At 42.6% G+C, this 20,905-nt stretch overlaps 1 protein-coding gene across 2 annotated transcripts in view; it reads left to right on the top strand.

The window, feature by feature from the left end:
- Window positions 1-20,905, top strand: part of PDE4B (phosphodiesterase 4B) — a 455,114-nt gene that overhangs the window by 328,075 nt on the left and 106,134 nt on the right. For both annotated transcript variants that reach the window (XM_044238396.1, XM_044238397.1), the window contains 3 exons: window positions 5,106-5,300; window positions 14,120-14,156; window positions 14,283-14,353. In XM_044238396.1, the coding sequence (XP_044094331.1) occupies window positions 5,106-5,300; window positions 14,120-14,156; window positions 14,283-14,353 (303 nt within the window). The remainder of the gene's footprint in view (window positions 1-5,105; window positions 5,301-14,119; window positions 14,157-14,282; window positions 14,354-20,905) is intronic.

Consider the following 20,905-nt stretch of genomic DNA (forward strand, 5'->3'; position numbering starts at 1 on the left):
CCTCTTCTGGAGAATTCACAATTTTTATGGTGCTGCTATCCCTCAGAATAAACCAGAGACTCACCTCGAGAAGGGCTGAGTTGAAACAGAAAAGTCTCCTCTGATTCAGAAACGAATTATCCCTAGGAGGTTGCCTTGTGTGTTTTTGTTGCAGAAATTGGGGTGTGTGCGGGTAATTGGGGGTCAGGAAACAGCCGCCCTGGGAACAATTGCAGGCAATTCTGCAATCACCTGGCTTAGCTTGAATTCTTGGAAGTAGAGCTTCTCTTAGTTTAATAAAAGGTTTCATGTATACCTTGCGGTTCTGTTCTTTATCCCTGATTTTTCCTCCTAGGCTTATGAATAAGGCCTCAGTCACATTTCTCCCTCTGAGACTGGCACGCAGCCCCACCTGCTCCGACGGGAGGCTGGGAGGTGCCTCGGGAGGAAGCGGTAGCTGTCTTCTGCCATCTGCTGGCTCCCTCTTCGCAGCTGCCTTTGCATGGATTCTTAGAGAATGGAAACCGCAAGCAGAGAAAGTGCGGGCAGAGAAGGTTCTTGTTTTTATTTAAAAAAGGAGATTTGAAGAGGGCTAGCAAGGTGGCATACAAGGGCTTTTCTCGTGATGGGGTTTGTGTAAAGATGTCACCGCTCAAATGAATATCTAAGGCAGTGATTTTTCAATGCAAGATCAATTTCATTCAGGGAGAACACAGCTGTGTGTTTTAGTTTACTTTCTTTGGTTTTGTTCTGTTTCATTTTCCTTGTGTTCTTACACCATCACCTTATAAGGCTGATAAAATAAGTCACTGCCATATCTCTATAGACTCATTTAAAAGAAACAGCAGCAACCCATGGTAGTGGAAACAGAGATGAGAGTAAGCAGACAGGAAGAAGGAATGGAAAGGAGAAAAATTTCACGGTAAATCACAGTATTCTTTAATCGGTGTGGCTGAATTTTTGTTGCTGTTGTTGTTATTTACAAAGCTCTGACCCAGATGCCTGGGATGCAAAAGTGAGTCAATATCGGGTCCCTTCTTTCTGGGATGTAAGAGTCCAGTGGGAATAAGCCAAATAGAGAATTAAGTAGAGAGGGGCACATGCTGTGGTCGGTATTGCAATCAAGGAGCGGAGGGGAGCCCGGAGGAGGAACATCTGTCTACATCAAATTCGGGCTGCACTGTCAGAGAAAGCTTCCTGCAGGAGGGGCCCCGAGCAGAAGGCTGAAGATCATGACTTAGCGGAGACTGACAAGAAGGGCGATTCGTGTTTCCAGGAGAACTGCTTCTTACCCTTCATGTCACCTGCTACCACCACTGCCTTGAGAAGCGAGACTCTATATACAAAGCAGGAGAAAGTTGTTGAAATATTCAGTCTTAGACAAGGAGCAACTGATTCAGCCCAGGGTGTTGGGCCAACGCAGGGAAAGACAGGTGGAATCATTGTTGGGGGAGGAGGGTGTGTGAGGAATCCTGGACAGGAGACAGCCATTCTGGGACTTTCTCCGAACCTAGAAAAAAGGCAGTACTCTTTCTGTCCACCAGCTGGATATGGACAAACCCTTCCAGAAAAGTACAGTGAGATATTCAGAAACTCACAAGTGACATCCTCTCTTGGTCTGTCTGAAACTTCTGAGTGACCTCTTCTAATTATAACAGTAACTATAGGCTCAAAGATATCAACTACAGTGTTCTTTAAGATCCTAAGTGTGATGCCAACAGTAAGGAAAATGCTTAAGAAAGTACGGCATGCTGAAAAGAAATTTCAAAAAATAAATGAAAGTTAAAAAAAAAAAGAAAGAAAGTACAATACAGCATCTGGGTGAACCATTAAATGCCAGGGCATGGAAAATGATAATTTCGGAAACCGCGGTACGTGAAAATACTCGTACAAAAAATATCATAATCCAAGCCTAGAGGGAAACTATCCAGAAGGAAACAACATACTAAACTAATAAAAGTGGTATTTTTTCCCTGTTGTCTGTGTTTTATATAATATAGAAAACCGTTATAATGAATTTTTAATACAAAAACGCCAAAAGGTGAAATGTGCGTCCTGATTAAGGCAGGCGCAGAAAACTCACCCTACAGAATTCATCCTAAATGAATTATCGCCATTTATGTGTTCGTTTCTGATATTTCAGATTCCATTTTCTCCCTAATTGTGTTTCAGTTTGTGTGGTCTGTTCATTTTGCTTGCTAAGTCTGTCCTCAGTCCTCCCCTTGCCCACGCCCCTCCTCCCACCCTGGATCTGCGGGATGTATTGTGATGTCTGCCCGCTAATTTTGCTGTGACTGGGGCTGGTGTCTGGTTGGTGATTCATGTTTGTTCCTAAGTTGTACATCTGTGTTGGTTGCTTTGAAACAGTGCCCCAGGGAATATGAAAGGCCGTTTGTCTCACTGAGACGGCGTCTTTGCACCCGAATTCTTCACTGGCTTCTTCTGAATTCCAGCAAGCTCTTTAGGGGTTTAGAGTTTAGGCACAGCAAAGAATAAAGAAAAACAAAACAAAAACAAAGGAGAACAGCAGGGAGAGAGTTTTGGTGTCTGGGTCTAGTCCCTGCTTACCCAGTAGGACAAGCTTCTTATATACAAACCCTGGAGACAGAATCCTTTAGGACATCCACTTTAAGGGGAATGCCTTGTGGATTTAAACTTTCTGCCCACTAGGAATGACTCTAGAAGAACATGGGGCAGAGTGAGGCCTGGTGGAAACTCTCAGTGGAAAAAGTTCTGAGACTTTGGTCGGCATACCCACTTGGTCCCTGCTAATGTTTTAGCACAGGAACACTCATTCATAATGTTTAATGACCGCTACTGCATGGGCACAGACCAATTAAATGAACTCAGGCCATACGACTAAATCTAGAGGCCCCTGCTGTTCCAGGCACGAAGCTTTAGGCCTCATGGGGGAGACCAGCAAATTCTGGAGGGCCGGGGGCAACGGCTGGCTGCCAAGGGTTACAAAAGTATTTCAGTGTCGTAATATCCATCAAGGCCAAACAGATCCATCCCAAATGTGAAAACTTGAGTGCACATGAAACTTCAAAGCTCATGCCCACTCTTAAGCTTTATATAGGGCCATGTTCACCTTTTAAGAACTTTCCTCTTTGTCCTTAAGGAGAGTTCAGAGCCAGCATCAGGACCTACCGGTTCTACAAGATCTGGGTGGCACAAAGGAGCCCTTATTCACAAAGGAGCTCTTTATTTCGCTCAACAACTAGTAGAGATCTCCCCCAAGGAAAGTTTGCAAGTCAGCTTTTGTGATATTTTCGCTCGCCGCAATGTAGTTGGCTTACAGCATAGCTCTACTTCCAGGCAAGCGGAGATACAAGCTGGTGCGTGTGAGTGATTGCCCACCTGCCTGCTTGCCTGCCGACTTTGAAAGGCAGCGCCATCCCAGACCATCAGCCTGCTGTGAAAATCCATGCACGGGGGCCCTGAAAGTCCAAATACGTATTGGATTGTTGTGGCTCTTCCCTGTCCTTTTAACCAGAGAGTCTCACCCGCTGCTTCTTATCAGACACCTGGTGTTTGTAGGTTGGCTGAAAAGCAGCTTCTCAAAATGGTCTCCGGGGAAGCATTATAACCCTACATTCTGTTATTTCTTATTTCCCGTTTCAAAGAAGCCTACAGCTTCAGGGTAATCTACTGCTTCTCCTGTCTTCATTCAAGATAACAGTCAAGGTTGCTCATAATCTTACTGATTCTCTACGTTAACAAACACAAATTGCTTTTGAACTCAGAAGAAAAATTGCGCTCAGTTAGCCAGCAAGCCATTCTGATATGCTGTGATTAGAGAAGTCTGGGGTTGTAGAGCAAGGAGTTGGAAGACTTGAGTCTTCCAGTACTCAACCGGCAAGGGACAAGCATGTAACCTCGAACAAGTGATCTAAAATCTCTCTAATCTTCCTCAAATGTAGAGTGTGGTCATACTGTACAATTTATAGCATTGTTATGAGGGGTAAGTGGAATCATAGATCAGAAAGTAATTTGTATACTAGGAAAATATAAGGAAAATTTACCCCCAAAAGAGCAGGTTGTAAGAACTAGTGAAAGAAAAGGCCGTGAGTGAAGAAATGAATGATGGCAGCTGGAGGAGTATGAGGGAAGCCCACTCTTGTGGTCTAGCTTGGAGGAGAGAACATTCCCAAGTTCATACCTTCTTCAGGACCTCTCTGCAGAGCTGTAGCTGGAAACCACTGAATGGTTTAGAGAGATGTTAGGCAAGAGGGTTCCTGGCAGTTTAAAGCAAAGGTGCACATGAGGAAAATGCATAGGAGATGATGGAGAGCATGGGAGGGACACAGTGCCTAAATGTGAAACCAGGATAGGGAGAGAAGAAAAGAGATGCGATCTCCAATGCTCCCATCATTGTGTTCATTGATTGGAGTGTGTTCAACTAACCTGGGCTTGAAGGTGCCTTCCTAGGGTGAACAGACCAACTAGAAATCCTAATGGCTCCCCTGTGCTAGAGCCAGTAGCTATACCCTCCTCCAGAGATAAAGCTCTCTATACCTGCAGAGTGATTTGACATCATCAGATTAATTAAGTCATTTTCTGTGGTTAAACTTGCGTATGAATATCAAGTCTCCGACCGGGCCTCGCATCTAATCAGCCAGTGAATGTTTTCAGGATAGCACTTTGTTCCTGAAACATTGAGAAATATGCATATTGTATCTTTAATGAGATCGTGATGTTTATTTATGGCAGGAAGAACCCTCCCAGCTACCAAGACTCATTTAAGTGATAGCTCAGCGTCTGACACCTAGAGCTGTGTTGGATGCTGTCTCCGAAGTTGCTTATTAGCACTAAATGATTTTAAGTTTGGCTCGTATTCTGAGTAAGTCCAAGTTGCTCCTGCCTCTGAAAGGCCATAGGGCTTTGCTCCAGGGTTCAAATCCTGCCTCCACTGTTCACTAATGACTGGACTTCTGTGGGACTGTTTCCTTGGTACAAAATGTGAATAATAATGACTACAACTCACAGCTGTCTGGAAGGTTACAATGTTGCGTCGAGTATGAAAGTTTTATGTAAGATGCCGGCACACGTTGGTTCTCCAGGTATGTGTGTCAGATGTCCTCCTCCATGGTTATGTGACCAGCATTTTTTTGCTTTCTCTTAAGCTTTGATGTGGAAAATGGCCCTTCCCCAGGACGGAGCCCACTGGACCCCCAGGCCAGCTCTTCCTCTGGGTTGGTGCTCCATGCCACCTTTCCCGGGCACAGCCAGCGCAGAGAGTCGTTTCTCTACAGATCAGACAGCGACTATGACTTGTCACCAAAGGCGATGTCAAGAAACTCTTCACTTCCAAGTGAGCAGTAAGTATGAGCCCTGGGTGGCCTCCTGTCTCGCGCTTACCTCATCTTTAACCCGTCCCAGCGGCGGCAACAGCTGTTCCCCTCTCACCCGTGGGAAGGCAAGAGGAGACAAATTAACTTGAGCAGAGAAGACAGTGATGATCCTTCAAGAAATTAGTGCTCGACAGCAGGAGAAATATGTAGCTGGGGTCCCCAAGGGCATACAAGTCTCAGGCACAGTGTATACTTTTTCATCTGTTACCAATATATGTTTTTTTTTTAAATATTTTATTTATTTATTTGACAGAGAGAAATCATAAGTAGATGGAGAGGCAGGCAGAGAGAGAGAGAGAGAAGGGAAGCAGGCTCTCTGCTGAGCAGAGAGCCCGATGCGGGACTCGATCCCAGGACCCTGAGATCATGACCTGAGCTGAAGGCAGCGGCTTAACCCACTGAGCCACCCAGGCGCCCAATATATGTTTTTTTTAAATTGTCATTCAGCCTCATTTCCTGACCTGTTGAATCATTTATGGGTTGAGAACCTTAACACCTTTTGCAAATCCTACTTGAATTTTCCACAGCATGTGCCATTTGCATGAGACTATGGTGAGAAAGAAAAACAGTAGCTGGGGACAGGCTCCCTTTCTCAGGGGTCTTTGCTTGGTGAGACACATTATACATTTAATAAGCTGTCATCCAGCCATGTGTCTGCATCCCTTCTCTGGAACCTTAACTCAATGCCCACTTGTTGCCGGCTCCTTGGTGAGACACAACACACTCCATGCCCTGTGAAACACAGCTGATGGTTTTGTTTTGCTGCTATTAATTATAGATCTCTTATTTTTAAAAGAACAATGATGGGGTTGTATTACTCATTTATCAAATTTCTGAAACCAAATAAAGTTGGATCCTGGAATGCACGCCTTAAAAGGTTTCTGGGCAGACGTACAATTGTTTTTAACATTGTATGTTATAAAAATATTGGTAGCTCCCTAAAGTCTCTGGCCTGGAAATTTCCACTGGGCTCCCTTGTGCTGTTGGAAAAGAAGCTAAACAGGGTCACCGTCTTATGAAAGGAGCAGGGGACATTTTAAAGCTACCAGTGAGAAAGGTTCCCCAGGGCATTTCTACCAACAAATTCTAACAGATGCACCCCTGGCCTAAAATACCTCAATCATCGGGTGGGCCAAAATTCATGTGTTCTTCCTTCATTTGGCAAATACTTCCTGAATCTTTCCTATGTGCCACACAGCGTGCTAGACTCTGGGGATGAAAGACTAACAAAACAGTAGAAAGATCGCAGAGGAGTTAAAAACAGATATTCTCAGAAAGGTTGCATGCTCTCAGGGATGTTACAGTTAATAAGAAATATAAGAGGAACACCCACGTAACTCTACTACAGAGTGGAAGGAAACACTGAATGAGCACTTACCCCAGGGCCGGCGGCCCTGACATGTGTGTTATTTCTTTTCATCTTCACAACAGTCCTGTCAGGTGGGTCCCACCATTATCTCCACTGTACAGGTCATGAAAGAGAGCCTCTGAGAGACTGACAAAACTGCCCTCATCCCATGACTCTGTGCCATATGCTGTATCCCTTGATGTAGCGGAGTCGGACCATAGGTGAACCTTTTCGATCCGATTTGCCTGTGTTCTTCAAACCATGAAGTAGAATCTCTCTACCAGCTGGTAGAAAACAGATGAGTTCAGAGTCAAAGTGCCTGAGGTGGGAGGAGAGGTAACCACTTTGCTGCAGATCCTGGAGAACCGAGGATGTTTCTGACCAAGGTTGGCATGGGGTCTTGGCGGAGTCTACCTGGAATTTCCTCTTTTGCCCAGAAGCACCTCTTTAGACATCATAGGTGGAGAGCATGAAGGTGGAATGAGCTGACTGTCATTAGAGCTCTGTTCACATAGCATCTGACAGGTCAAAGACTGGCTTTGGAAGGCAGCTCACAGTTCCCCTGGACTCTTGCCAAACAGCATAATGAGTCTTGGGGGCATTCTGAGGCTTTCCAGAAGGTTCCAACTGAATTTCAGATGAAACTCTGATGATTTTTTTTAAAGAACCAAAAGTTATGAAGAATTTTGAACCTGAAGAGACCTTAGAGATGACAGTCCAACTTATTCTATAGCTCTAAAAAGAGAGATCTAATTCTAAATGACTCTGCAGGTAGGGTCCCTAGCAGTCCCCGTTTATCCTTTTTTCAGTTTAACCAACCAGCAAAAATTTCCCTCTAACTTAGAACCTACGTAGTGTTGCCAACTTTAAATTTAGGCAAGTAAGGATTGTATGTGTAAGTTCTCTAGTATCATCCTCAATGTCTTTTTTTTTTTTTTAAGAAAAAGACTTCTTAGAATTAAAAGAAAAAAAATGTAGAAAGGACATACTTTCATATTAAAGGACAGCCCTTCCCAAAAAAACACAGTGGGTGACGTAAAATCACCCTATTAAAGATACTGATCATAGAATCTATTAAAATCTTTGAGGGAATAAAAATGGCATGATTTTTTATTTTGCAAATGTTTCAGCATTACGTAAAACTTTTACATATTTGTCAGTTTAGAAATTTATATTTCTCAATGCAACAAGAAGAGGAGTTTGAATAATATCCAGATTTTTCCAGTATTTCATTTTATCGGGACCACGTTGGAAAGTCCAGTTTCATACAAGTAGCTTGAACTTAGCTGAAGTAATGCTGTCTAAAATATTTCACCTGATTATTACTCTTCAGAGTGAATTGAAATTAATAGAAGAACAACAACCCCCAAGCCTCTCCCTGCTTTTCCTGCCTTCTACCTCTGGAACCAAGGAAAAGAAGGACAATGATAGGTCGAGTCTTGACATGAAGGCCATTGGGTGGGGGCTACGAGATGCTCCCTGCCCAGGAGCTCCTCATGTTCAACACGGCGCCCTCACAGATTTATGCAGGAAAGCTTGCCTCATTCCTCTGTCTGTAGTAAACCCCAGTGGTAGGGACAACACTGGCTTTTCCACATTTCTCATCTGAACACTTTCAGAAGAGTAAGAGGAAACATAGGCAGGGAGAATGAGTGAGAAGATATTAGGAGTAAAAATGTGAATAGAAAATTGGTTTTAATTTTTAACGACAAGAGAGAGATTGAAATAAGGCTTTCTAGTAATGAAAACAAGATCATCATTGGGTCCCCTGAGGAAATTTCGGACGCTTCCCTAGATGTGGCAATACTCTGCTGATTTCTTTTTTGTTCCCATGTTGTAGTCATCTCTAACGTAATGCCTTTGTACACCGAGGTACAGATTTCCCAATGGGAACATAAAGTACCGGAAACTGGTGAGACCCATTACGTTACTCAAAACTGTGGAGTTTTGACAATCTATCTGCAAATCCACGGGGAAGGAAGAGCCATATTTCCTTCATTTGGTCACCCCATTTGCAAAGCCTTGTGCAGGCAGAGAGCTGTTTAAAGCCACCATTTGTGTGAGAACTAAGTGGTCTCCAGAGAGAGCACTCAAGGGAGATAAGACCTAAGGATGAAGAAGAAAAGCATTAATAACTGCTTATTTAAATTTAAGACCAGTTTATTAATGGGGTACCAAAAAAGTACAATGTGGTGTTTAAGACTTGAATTAGACCTTCAGCCATCACACTTACTAATGTCATGACATTGGCATTGAATGTCTTTTACAGTGTCTAAATTATCTGTAAATAAAAGTGCACATAAAATAAAAGTGCATTTTCTCTGTGCTAGGTACTATTTAAAGTACCTTACATCTGCTAATTCATTTAATTCCCATAATGTTACTTTAGTCGGTACTATAATTTTCATGTCTTAAAAACAAAGACATTGATGCTTACAGAAGTTAAGTAACGTGCCTAATAAATGGGTAACCAAGGCTTCAATCCAGGGAGTGTGGATGATTAAATCATATGGATATTTAGTATAAATACAGACTCAAAATGAAGATGAAAAATAAAAATAATGATACTAATCTCTGTTCTACCTACCTTGGCAGCTGTTATGAGGATCATATTCATTCTTTCTTTTAACAAAGGCTTTCAAATTTAAATTTAAGGACGTCCTAACAAATAAGACATTTCCTGTGTCTTCAGGGGAGCTAAAAGATTAGTCTCTATAGGCATTTTTTTTTTTCTATAGGCAATTTTGATATCTCTGAAGAAGGGCAGTCACAGAAGGGTTTGCAGAGGACTTTGGAAGGTCTGGCCAGGCAAGCGATAGGCCACTTTGAGCAGTTAGATCTAAGCTAGAAGAGCTAGCCAGGCGGAGGCTTATGCAGGCAGAAGGGCCGTGTGCTCACTACTTTCTAGTTGTCAGGAACATTATGGGGAAGCTCAGCTCAGTGCAGCTGAGGCAGAGAACGTGAGTGGATGATGAGGTGGTGGGAGGCAAGGCTGGAGGAGTGAGCAGGAACCTCGTCAGGAAGCGCCTCTCCAAAGGAGTTGGTCTTTCTGCTGAAGGAAATCAGTGGGAAACTACTAATGGTTTTTAAGCAGGAAAATACATAATCCGGTGAATGTTTCTGGAAGATAGTTCTAATTACAGTGAAGAGTGGCTTGTACGGTGGACAAGCATCAAGACTGGTGCCCAAGAGCCAAGTGGAAGACTGCTTTGGCAATCCAAATAATAGAGGGTAGGGAACTATATTAGAGCAGATCCAGTGAGATTATTAAAAGTTAATAAATATTTGCAAGTTAGCATAAGCAGGGTCTGGTGGCTGACTGTGGGGGGAGGTTTCAGGCCTGACCAACAAAATAGCTGGTTGCACCACGTTTTAGGGTCAAGAACATTCTCTTGGGGCGCCTGGATGGCTCAGTGGGTTAAAGCCTCTGCTTTCGGCTCAGGTCATGATCCCAGAGTCCTGGGATCAAGCCTCATGGGGCTCTCTGCTCAGCGGGGAGCCTGCTTCCCTTCCTCTCTGCCTGCCTCTCTGCCTACTTGTGATCTCTGTCTGTCAAGTAAATAAATAAAATCTTAAAAAAAAAAAAAAAAGAACATTCTCTTATCCCATGAAATAATGAATGTGAAAATGCTTTGTAAACTATAAGGTACATTATTCATTCTCTTGACTGCAATAAGGGGCAGATATGACTCTCCCCAAAAAGTTCTCCAGTGGGGAAGATAGACATGCAATTCTTTAATTATCATAATAACAATACCTACTACTAATAAGAATAACTATAACAAATGAGTAAATGCCTTTATGAGCCAAGCATTGTTGTAAGAGTTGTACATGTATAATAACTCATTTAATTCTTACAACACCCCAGTTTACAGATAAAGAAATTGAGTCCTAGAGAGGTTGCCTAATGTCCCATAGCTAGTAATTGTGCAATAGGAACAAACCAATGTTCTTTGGACTCCAAAATCTCTGCTCTTGTTTACAGGAGTGTATGTCTCTCTGTAAGACAGACTAAAACCAATGTCTAAGGAAAATTCCGTGTGTAGGTATGACACAAGGAAAGACCAAATTAATGGAACCCAGGGGGTAGAGCAGAAGGAAGTAGCCTTTTTGCTTTCCAGAAAACCATTTCACTGTTCAGTGCAGACCTACCCTCACTTGAAGTTCTTGTAATGTGCTGGTTCTGTCACTAGATGTCGCACGTGCCCTGGTTCTGAACATCCCGCGTTGCCCTCTCTCTAGTGGTCTGGGAAATGAAGGACATCAGTTTTCACAATTAATCATAATTAATTTTGTTATTTCCATGTCATGTTACTCTAATCATCAATATATCAAATTATGATTGAAATTTTTAAAATAGTTTCATAAATAATCTGGCTGCACTCAGATAGGAATTTTGTTTCGTTTCTTTCCTCTACTGGGTATAAATTACCTGTAAATTGTCAGATCCTTTCCTCTAGCAGCTACTACCTGATGTACAGCATGAGCTTTTGCCATTCAGATCCTTTAAGGGAACCAACGTTGGGGACCCACAAGTCCATCTCTTGCTTCTGAATATTCTGCTTTCCTACACTCTGGAATTTCCATGATGATTAAGTCATGCTGAGATGGTACCCCCTTAGTGTTTACTTCCCTTTAATCATTACTTTGTACCATTTTAGTAACTCCCTGTTCACGCAACAGTTCATCAGCTTCAGCTACTACAAATGCATAAGATTTGTTTATGTTTTGAGCTTTTATTGGCTATTTAGACTCCCAAAATCCAGGAGCTTTAGATGACCTGTTAACTCTTAATTCTATTACCTTGTGTCCCCAGCTCACCGCGATGCTTTATGAACAATGTGAACTTCATAGGCAAAATCTGAACAAACAGCAAGCTGTTCGACCATGTAAAGTCCATCTCAAGAAAATGGCTTGGGAAGGAGCAGCTCACCATACAGTTCATACCCTGCATTTATCACAACTGCTCTCTCAGCACCTTCTTCTGTCTCTCCTTTGGCTTTTCTCCAGGAACCCAGAGGCTCTTTCTTGGGCTCCCTTTATATACCCCCACCTCCAGAAGCCACTCCCTGCCATTGCTTTAACTTTCCCCCACTGTTGTAGGTAACTCTGAAATGTATAGCTCCGGTTCCCATATTTCAGTCTTCCTGCTTGATGTCTCCACTGGGATAGGAGAGAGGATTTTAAAATACAGCTTGTGGGAAAGAGACACATCTCCTCTCCCATGTTCTCCTTACTTTCTTATTTTTGCTCATGACTTCACTATTTTCCCACACACCCATTTTTTAAACTGAAGTAGTATTTCTCTATGATCTCTGAGCCAATTAAATGCTTAGTCCTTGGCAAGACCCTTTAAGGTCTCTTCAGATTGTCCTTTCCTGTTTCTTCCTGTGCCTCACCAATTTCTTCTCAACTGAATGACTGCTTTATCCCCCTAACCATTCTTCCTGGCTCTGTCCTCTTTCCAGTCTCTTGGTGTCCATAGCATTTTACTTTCTAAAGCACATTTCTGCTTGCCTGTCTCACTCAAAAGCTTCACTAGTTCCTTTCTTCCTTGTGAGTTAAGGAAGTGTGTGAGTTAAGGCGTGTGGAAGCACCACTTCCACAACCGTGGTCCATACCACCCTTAAGATGAGTGGGGGGGACCTTCCAATCGTATCCTCTAGAAACATCTCCAGTTAATGTGTTCAGCTCTGCCCAAAGAGCCACCAAGCATCTCAGGGAGCATGCTCCATACTTTCCCATTTCAATGCCTTTGTTCTTGCCCTTTCTCTCATTGGTGGCATCTCCCATCCCTGTTTTTTAGAGCCTGCCCTTCAAGGTTCATCTCAAAACCAGTCATTCAGTCAAGCTTGCCCTACTTCCTCTAATTTGTAATTATTACCTCTCCTTTACACCCCATTAAATTTCCCCATTAAGTGTTTGTATTTCTCATTCTGTATCTGTTGCAGTGTTTTGAATATTTTTTCTGTCTCCCCTAGAATGCTGCAGTTGGGGGGATGGTGAAGAGGTGGGTCATGGGTTCTGTATAATTCAATCTGCCAACTATGCAGGGTCATCATAAAATAGGTAATATAGTGGTTAAAAACACAGATTTTTGGACTCAAACAATCTTAGCTCTTCTACTTATCATGTGCTAGTTAAGTAGTGGCTTAACTTCTCCAAGCCTTGATGTCATCTTTAAAATGGGAATAGTAAAGGTACCTGCCTTAAGCCTTGTTACAAGAATTAAATGAGATAATATGCATAAAGTGCTAGTGTGGGGCCTGACATAGGGTCATCATCCAAAGAATGTTCATCAGTGTTCTTTTTGTAGTCACTGTACAATGTAGTTGCACAAGAACTTGACTAGAGTGCATTAGAGGGGAACTAGCTAAAGACCAAGGTAGAAGGCAAAGTATTATATTAAATAAGACCCCAAAATAAAAGCCTGTGTTAGGGAAGAGGCCCACATGGACAGAGGTGCTGTTCAGCACTGCGTCTCTGCATCCCATATGATGATACAGGGCAGGTGCCTAATAATCATTTGTTGTGCTCACATTATTAACCAATAAGTCACCATTTATGTATGGCGATTGTGAGGATGGAGAAGATCAGACAGTGAAGGAAGCTCATTGTCAACCAACTTCTGTGCAGCGGTCTTGACACACAGATAGTAAGTTGGCCTGATTTTGTGGCTGCAGCTAAGGACACTGTGTCTTCTAAGGACTTTATGGACAGCTTGCTGAACGTGGGCTTAGGTAGATTTATTGAAGTATGTGCCTGAGAAAGAGTGCATTTCTGAAAGCATCCTTTTGACTATTCCTAAGTACAGATTTGCATAACATTACGTACAGCTTAATCAGATCTTTGGGACAAAATGAGCAAGAGAGAGATGGTAATAGTAGGCTCAGTCTGTAAACTCCCATTGAAAGCTTTTCCTTGGGTACTTTAAGAAAAAAAAGTTATATTAAAAACAAAAAGTAATGGGATTCCCAGACAGAGATCTGTGTTTAAATGGCATTAAGGCTGTGGTTCAAATCAACAAAAGCCAGGAAATCCAAAGTTAACCTTTATCCAGACTGTTAGGCCATTTTTTCCAACTCTGTGTGCTTGTGAGTAGCTTTCCCTTTGAATTTCCTGGCTCTGGTAACCAAGTCGCTTTGAATTACAGTATACCGGGTCTGCTATTTAATGGGATTGTACCCTGAGGTTATAGGCTTATTTGCAAGTGCTTTTCTGTGTCACTGTAAGCCCAGGAGCCATGAACCTGGTATTTTGTTCTTTCAAATTCCTAAGGTTCCCGTTTATGCCCAGATCCGTCCTGCCCTATATCCAGGTAGAAGGGCTTGTGGAACATTTGTGTTGATGACACTGATATGGTTTAATATTACAGCTTATATCTCCTGGTTATAATTCAAATTCATTTTTATGTGTTTCTTTTCTCTCTTTTCACCAGACATGGCGATGACTTGATTGTAACACCTTTTGCCCAGGTATGTATTCTGCTGACCCTGGCTTGCTCTCTCTCCCTCTGCCCTGGGCGCAGTTTCTAAGTGTGGCCTCTGAACCTGCCCTTCGTCTCCCTTTGTTCCTAATCATCCGGATCCTTGTCCTTCCAGGTCCTCGCCAGCTTGCGAAGTGTGAGAAACAACTTTACTGTACTGACAAACCTTCATGGAACATCCAGCAAGTAAGTATGGACGTTTTGTGGAGTTACGAATCCCTTCCATAAAGGCAACAACATTGAGCCACATTAAAAAGAAGAAGAAGAACAACAAAAACTATCGCATGAAAATTTGGCCTGCAAACTGAGTTAGGACACGCAATGAAATTTGAAAATAGGATAGAGCACCATAGTATTTTAGAACTGGTAAGACGTTAGAAATTAGTCTGAATCTTGTGAATCTTTGCATCCTTAACACTTAGTAGACAGTAAAGAGTTCAACGAATGGAAGAGTGAGACGAGGATTTTTGTTGACATTTACATTTACTACTTTGGAAAGTATGAATACTGAGCAGTAACAGCCATAAATTCTACTAAAATCCTTTTGGAATAGCTATTAATGAACTCAGAGATTCATATGCAAGATGAAAGGTAGCAGAAAGTTCAAGTCCAAGTTGCCTTTTTTTGATACTGTATAAACAGGTTCATATAATTTGGTGAATAAGAGTGAAGTTATCTTCTTCTCTGCCCCCAAATAACCATATAACCTTGGTCATTTCAATGAACATTGCTGAACCTTGGTCTCCTCATCTTTATAATGAAAAGTTTGAACTCGATATTCCCACACAACTTTCTCTTCCAAAATCATTTCCATCTGTGAGTCTAAGTCTGTGCAGTTCATTATCCAGTATTTTAAAAGGTCATCACAGGACTCAGAAGGTCCTCCTATCAATGACCTCAGAATGGCACCCAAGGCACCTCATGATCCAACTCAAGTTAGTGCAATGGATAGTTGATTGGGTTTATATCTGATGCTGTAGACACAAAGCTAGAGACTTGCCCAGCCTCTTTGATAGTGATATGCCCTGTTTGTTCATTTATTAAATGATTCGCCCAAGAAGTATTTATTTAGTATATACTAGTCATCCATACATTCATGTATGTTTTTGACAAATATTTGTTGAGCACTGCCTTTTACCGGAAACTGGTAATGTAATAGTGACTGAAACAGACAAGTTTTCTGCATTCAAGTAGGAGGTTCCAGAGCATATGGTGGTGAATGATCAGCCCAGGTCTCTGGCCACATGGGATCACATTCTAACAACTGTGGTCTGATTTTTTCGTGCATGTTCTATTTCCCATCCTAATTGTGGACACTGTTCTCTCTTCCTAAACTATCTCTCTCCACCTGCCTGTGATGGTGTGGCTAAATCCTGCTGGTCTCTTACAGCTCATCTCTGTTATCACGTTCACTGACATGCTTCCCTGGACCCACCGAGCCTGGCTGAGTGACCCTCCGTGGCCCCAGAGCACTCTCCCAACCTCATCACACCGTTTATGGCTTTCTGCCCACCAGTAGACCTCATGTCCTTTGAGAGGCCCCTTTAGAATTACATTTACCCTCCTCAAATTTCCAAGATGTAGCAAAATGCCTGAAGTGTAGCATATGCTGCATGAATATGCATCACACCTATAAATTTTTGAACAAATAATTGTTAGAGAAAGACCCCCAGTGACTGGGAAAATTATTTTTTCAGAAGAGATTCCTTTTTTTTTTTTTTTTTTTTATGGACTAGGGCCTCTGGGGCCATACCTATTGATTGCATAACCCAGTCCAACCACTTGACAGTTAGTGACTTGGGTACAACTTCTCTACGTCTCAGTTTCCTAATCCGTAAAATGGGTTGCTCTAAGGTTGAAATGCGTTGATATTTGTAGAGCACTTATAGCAGCATCTAGCCCATTGGAGGTGCTCCATAAGTGTGAGCTATTGTAACTGATAGTTAATCTGTCTTCCTGAAACTGGACAGTGTGACACTTTGGAGTTTTCACATCCATTATCTCAGTTAGAATCACCATAAATGCTCCGTATGACAGGTGCTGTTGCCCCCACTCTGTGGATGAAGAGACAAAGCCTAGGGAGATTAAATGACTCCCACAGGAACACACCACTGCTGGTGAAGGGCAGAATCAGACCTGAAGCCTGATATCCTGACTCTCACTGCAGTGTACTTTGTAAGGAAAAATGGTTGTTTTCTTCCTATGTAGGGGAAAACCCAGTTCTTCCTGTGTTTTTCTTCCCTGGGAGTCTCCCTGAGTAACAGAAAACACTTCACTTCTGACACTCTGGTCACCAAATGTGTGGAGGTCCCGTGTTCTTGCACTAACAAGCAAGTCTCGGACACCAGCTAGGTGTCCTACAATTTAACTTGGTTCTGACACTATCTACCTGGAGATGCCATCAGATCCTAGATTAAAGGCTCCATCCCACAGGACTGCGTCTCACTCAGATGTCGTCACCCCTCAGGTTATCACCTGTGCTACTCACCTATGGCGTACATATCGCAGCTGCCAACAGGCCCCTCCTCAGGTTCAATTAATTTACCAGAGTGGCTCACGGAACTCAGAGAAACCTTTACCTTTACCAGGGGACTAAAGGACATGATAAAGACAAACATGCACAGCCAGACGAAGAGCTACCTAGAGTGAGGCTGGGAGGGTCCTGAACACAGGAGCTTCTGTCTGTGTGGAAAGGGGTAGGGGGGGGATCACCCACCTAGAATAGGTATGTTTGTTCACCAGCCTCGAAGCTCTCAGAACCCCATACTATTGGGATTTTATGGAGGCTTCATCACATAGACGTGATCGATTATTAACTCTTGATTTTTGCCCCTCCCCCCTCTCTGGAGGATGAGAGGTAGGGCTGAAAATTCCAAGCCCTTAATTGGGCTTGTTCCTTCTGGTGACCAGCCCCTCCCTGAAGCCTACCCAGAGTTGCCTCATTAGAACAAAAGATGCTCCCAGTGCTCTTATCACTTAGGAAGTTACAAGAGTTTTAGGAGCTCAGTGCCAGGAATTGGGGGCAGAGACCAATATATTCTATTTCTGTTACCTCACATCTTTGCATTTCTTATACCCATTACATCTTTTTGGTTATGGGAAGAAAGCTCCAAAGGTTTTTTAACAGAGTCGTTTAGGAAGAACTTATGGAATAGATGAAGGTCAGAGAACCCAAAGGCAGAGACACAGGCTAGGAGAGTGTTTTCAGGAATTTAAGTATTAGGAGTGAATGGGGCACTTGTGTGGCTCAGTTAGTTAAGCATCTCACGTTTGATTTCGGCTCAGGTCATGATCTCAGGGTCCTGGAATAGAGCCCTGCTTCAGGCTCCTTGCCGAACGTGGAGCCTGCTTGAGACTCTCTCTTTCTCTCTCTCTGCCTCTGTGTCTCCCCCCACTCTCTTTCTCTCAAAATAAATAAATAACTAATTTTTTTAAAATGTTAAAATATTTGGAGCAAAACCCTGGACCAAGAGATGATGGAGGTGGGACTAGGGAGGAAAGATTAATAAAGATACATTTCAAAGGCTCCTTTGGTCTAGCAGAACTCAAGGTCATCATACTGCACAGCCCCAAGGCAAGGATAGGGGATGTTTTCAGTTACTTTGTGTTAGCAAGAACTTGAATATTCTTTTTCTGTAACTATAGGGGCATTCAGCCTAACCATGTTGAATAATAGGCTATGTCAGCTCAAGCTACTTTCTTGAGAATCAGGTCTTTCCACAGCCTTGAGGGTTTTGAGACACATAAACCTTCAGGAGCCAGAGTACCCGAAGACCACAGTTGTCACATACAGAGCTGACTCTGACTCCATTTTCACACTGTGGCTGAGGACCACTCTCCAAATCATGGCCCTTTACATTGCCTTTAGTCCACACCAAACCCTACTCACCGAACAGACTAGATCTCCAGCAGTAGGGTAACTGTATCTGGTAATCTTTCTCCAATCCATCCCCATATTTCTACAGAATTGATCCTCTTATTGATTCCAAGTATGTTCTTGAAACCAACACCACCTAACCCAAGTTCAAGTCAGGGCACATGTACCACTAGAGTTCACCAGGAGTTGAGCTTGCCTGTCTAGCTCAGGCTGAGAACTGAATGATGGGCTTCAGTTACAAGTGAAGCAGCCTAGCAGGGGCAGATTGGAAAACTGAGTGTTCATTTAATGCATTCCATCCTATTCCTAGTCAGTATCCTCAAAGAGAGAAAGAAAAAACTGAGGACAAGAAAAATGGGTCCACCATACTGAGAGCATTTCCCCCACATATTCATTTTTCTTAACAACTGAAACTATAAGATTCGTGGAGCTCACAAGTTGCTTTCTGGGGTATTTGACTTGGGTTCCAGGGGTGCCACGCCTTGCCCTAAATGTAACATTTAAGCCATAATTCTGTCCTTGGAATGGTTTTCTTGAGACATCTGGATAGTGTGGTTTATTTTATGAAAAGGACTCCCACATAGAACTATACTTCTCATAAGTCAAGATTTCCTTTATCTTTTGGCTCTTTGCTCTGCACAAAAATAGCTCATTGTCTGCCTGAGCTTTACCACCCAAAGGGTGAAAAATCTCGGTTTCTGTTGAGGTGATTTCCTTGCACTTCCATGAAATGTTCCATTGAGAGATGCTTGATTGGGCCTGTATTTCTTGGCTTCAAATTAAAACCTATTATTTCTTTAGTCCCAGGAGTTAATTTTGAAAATACGGCTTTCATTTAGAGCTGTTAATTCAGATAAGCATCCCTAAAGCATTTACTGGCTTCAGCTGATGGAGAAATCACTTACGAGTAAGAACACCCACGATTCTTCAGTCTGATCAGCAGGGAATAGAGGAGCTGGGAGCAAAGAGGTGTCCCCCGTCATTCGACTGTGTCTCTAACATCACAGAAATTACCAGTGGCTATCAGAAAATCATGTAACGTCTCTGTATCAACATTCTTCTGAGGCATAATTTAATCAACATGCATGTAATCTTTGAGAAAGAATTAATAACCACTTAATTTTGTTTTCAATGTATATCTTTCATTGCTTTATGTCCTTTGGCATGGGATTTAAATTAGCTGAGAATAATAAAATCTTGAGCACTCAGAGGGGAAAGAACCCAGCCAAATTTCCTCGGAGTAAGTGAGGAAATATATGTACAAGTGCTCACACAGGAGCTGGCACATTGTAAATTAGCAGTAAATGTTAGTTGCCGCCTTGCTTTCCCCGAGTGAGGAAGAAACCGAGAGGTTCGGTGAGTTGCCGCGGGCTATGCAGTTGGAACGTGCCAGAGCCAGGATTAGGATTCCTGTCTTCTTACTCATAGTCCAGTTCTTTCTCCACTGTGCTTTTGAAGGCTGTAAAAAATTAACTGCTACGGCCAAATTATCCTTCATTTTAATATCACCATCTTTAATCCAGGCATATAACTTCTTATGATTCTTATATAAGTTAGAGACCACTGGGCAACCAATGCCATTTTCTTCTGGCACTCATGACACTTTCTCATTGACACTCTTCATGCCCCATAAGCAATAATGCAGCTTCCAGAAGTCATTCATTCATTTAAGGTGTGTTGAGCCTCTTTGCACCAGGTCTTGGGAATAAGTGGTTCTTGCCTTTGCAAAGCTTACCCACACCGATGCTTATCTGAATTAACAACTTGAAATAAGAGCTAGGTTTTCCAAATTAGCTCCTGGGACAAAGGGATTTATGTAATTTGTGTCATTTTCAAGAAGTCGTTGCAAGAAACGGGTGCTGCGAGTAGCCAAACTATGAAGAAAGTCGAGATTCCCAAACATTTTAAGGTCCCCTAATTCCATGTCTCCTTGCACAAAAGCCTCTTTGGAACTCAAAAAGACGGGGAAAGTAAAATGATTAATGACATGTTATTAATCCAATGAATACATATTGAATACCTCTATCATAGCAAATATAAAGAGGTCAATTCCAAGGTTACTAAGATGAACGAAGTCCAGTCTTTGCTTAAATTTCTCGCAGGTGAATTGAGGAGACAGACAAGAAAATAGGAACTGTAGGAACTGCAGGACAGTCTGAGCAGTGCTAGGACCGGGCAAAGGCAGCCAGCCACAAGTAGCACCGAGGGGGACCACTCCCAGTGGGGAAGGCACAGCTGAAGGAGTGATGGCTGAGGGGAATCCTTGTACCAGGGAAGGAGTCTGCCACTTACAAAGGAGGAAAAGAGTGAGCAAAGTAAAACATATGCAAAGGCCCAGTAACGTGAGCACATGCTGGGTTTGTGGGAATAGTGAGTGGTATGTAGAACTGAGACTGTAGAGGAAAAGGAAACCAGATAAAACATTCATGTGGTATTTGGCTCCTCAAATGATTGTCACATCAAGGGTTCATTCAACCAACAGTTCACCAACATCTATGGAGTGCCCACTATTTGTGGGGCAGGTTATCCTACAGAGGATATATGGAAAGGAGTTAGCACTGGATCCCCCTCCCATCAGTGGGTCACAGACTAGTGGTGGGGGTAATTTGCACACAAACGAGTTATAACAGGAGGAAATAATCCACAAAGATACAAAGCACCATGGGATATTAGAAGAGGGGTCCATTTTAGCTAACATGATGACATCTTTGGCATTTCATTTTGAAGGTACCATTCTGACACCAATTACAGTGTGTGGATTTTTTCCCTACACATCCAGGCAATTTTCCCTTACTGCCAGCTGAGTGCCCTACCATTCAACTTAGGTCTAACACTGTCCACCTGGAGATAGCATCAGATCC

The sequence above is a fragment of the Neovison vison genome, chromosome 2 (assembly GCF_020171115.1).
Source record: "Neovison vison isolate M4711 chromosome 2, ASM_NN_V1, whole genome shotgun sequence".
NCBI lineage: Eukaryota > Metazoa > Chordata > Mammalia > Carnivora > Mustelidae > Neogale > Neogale vison.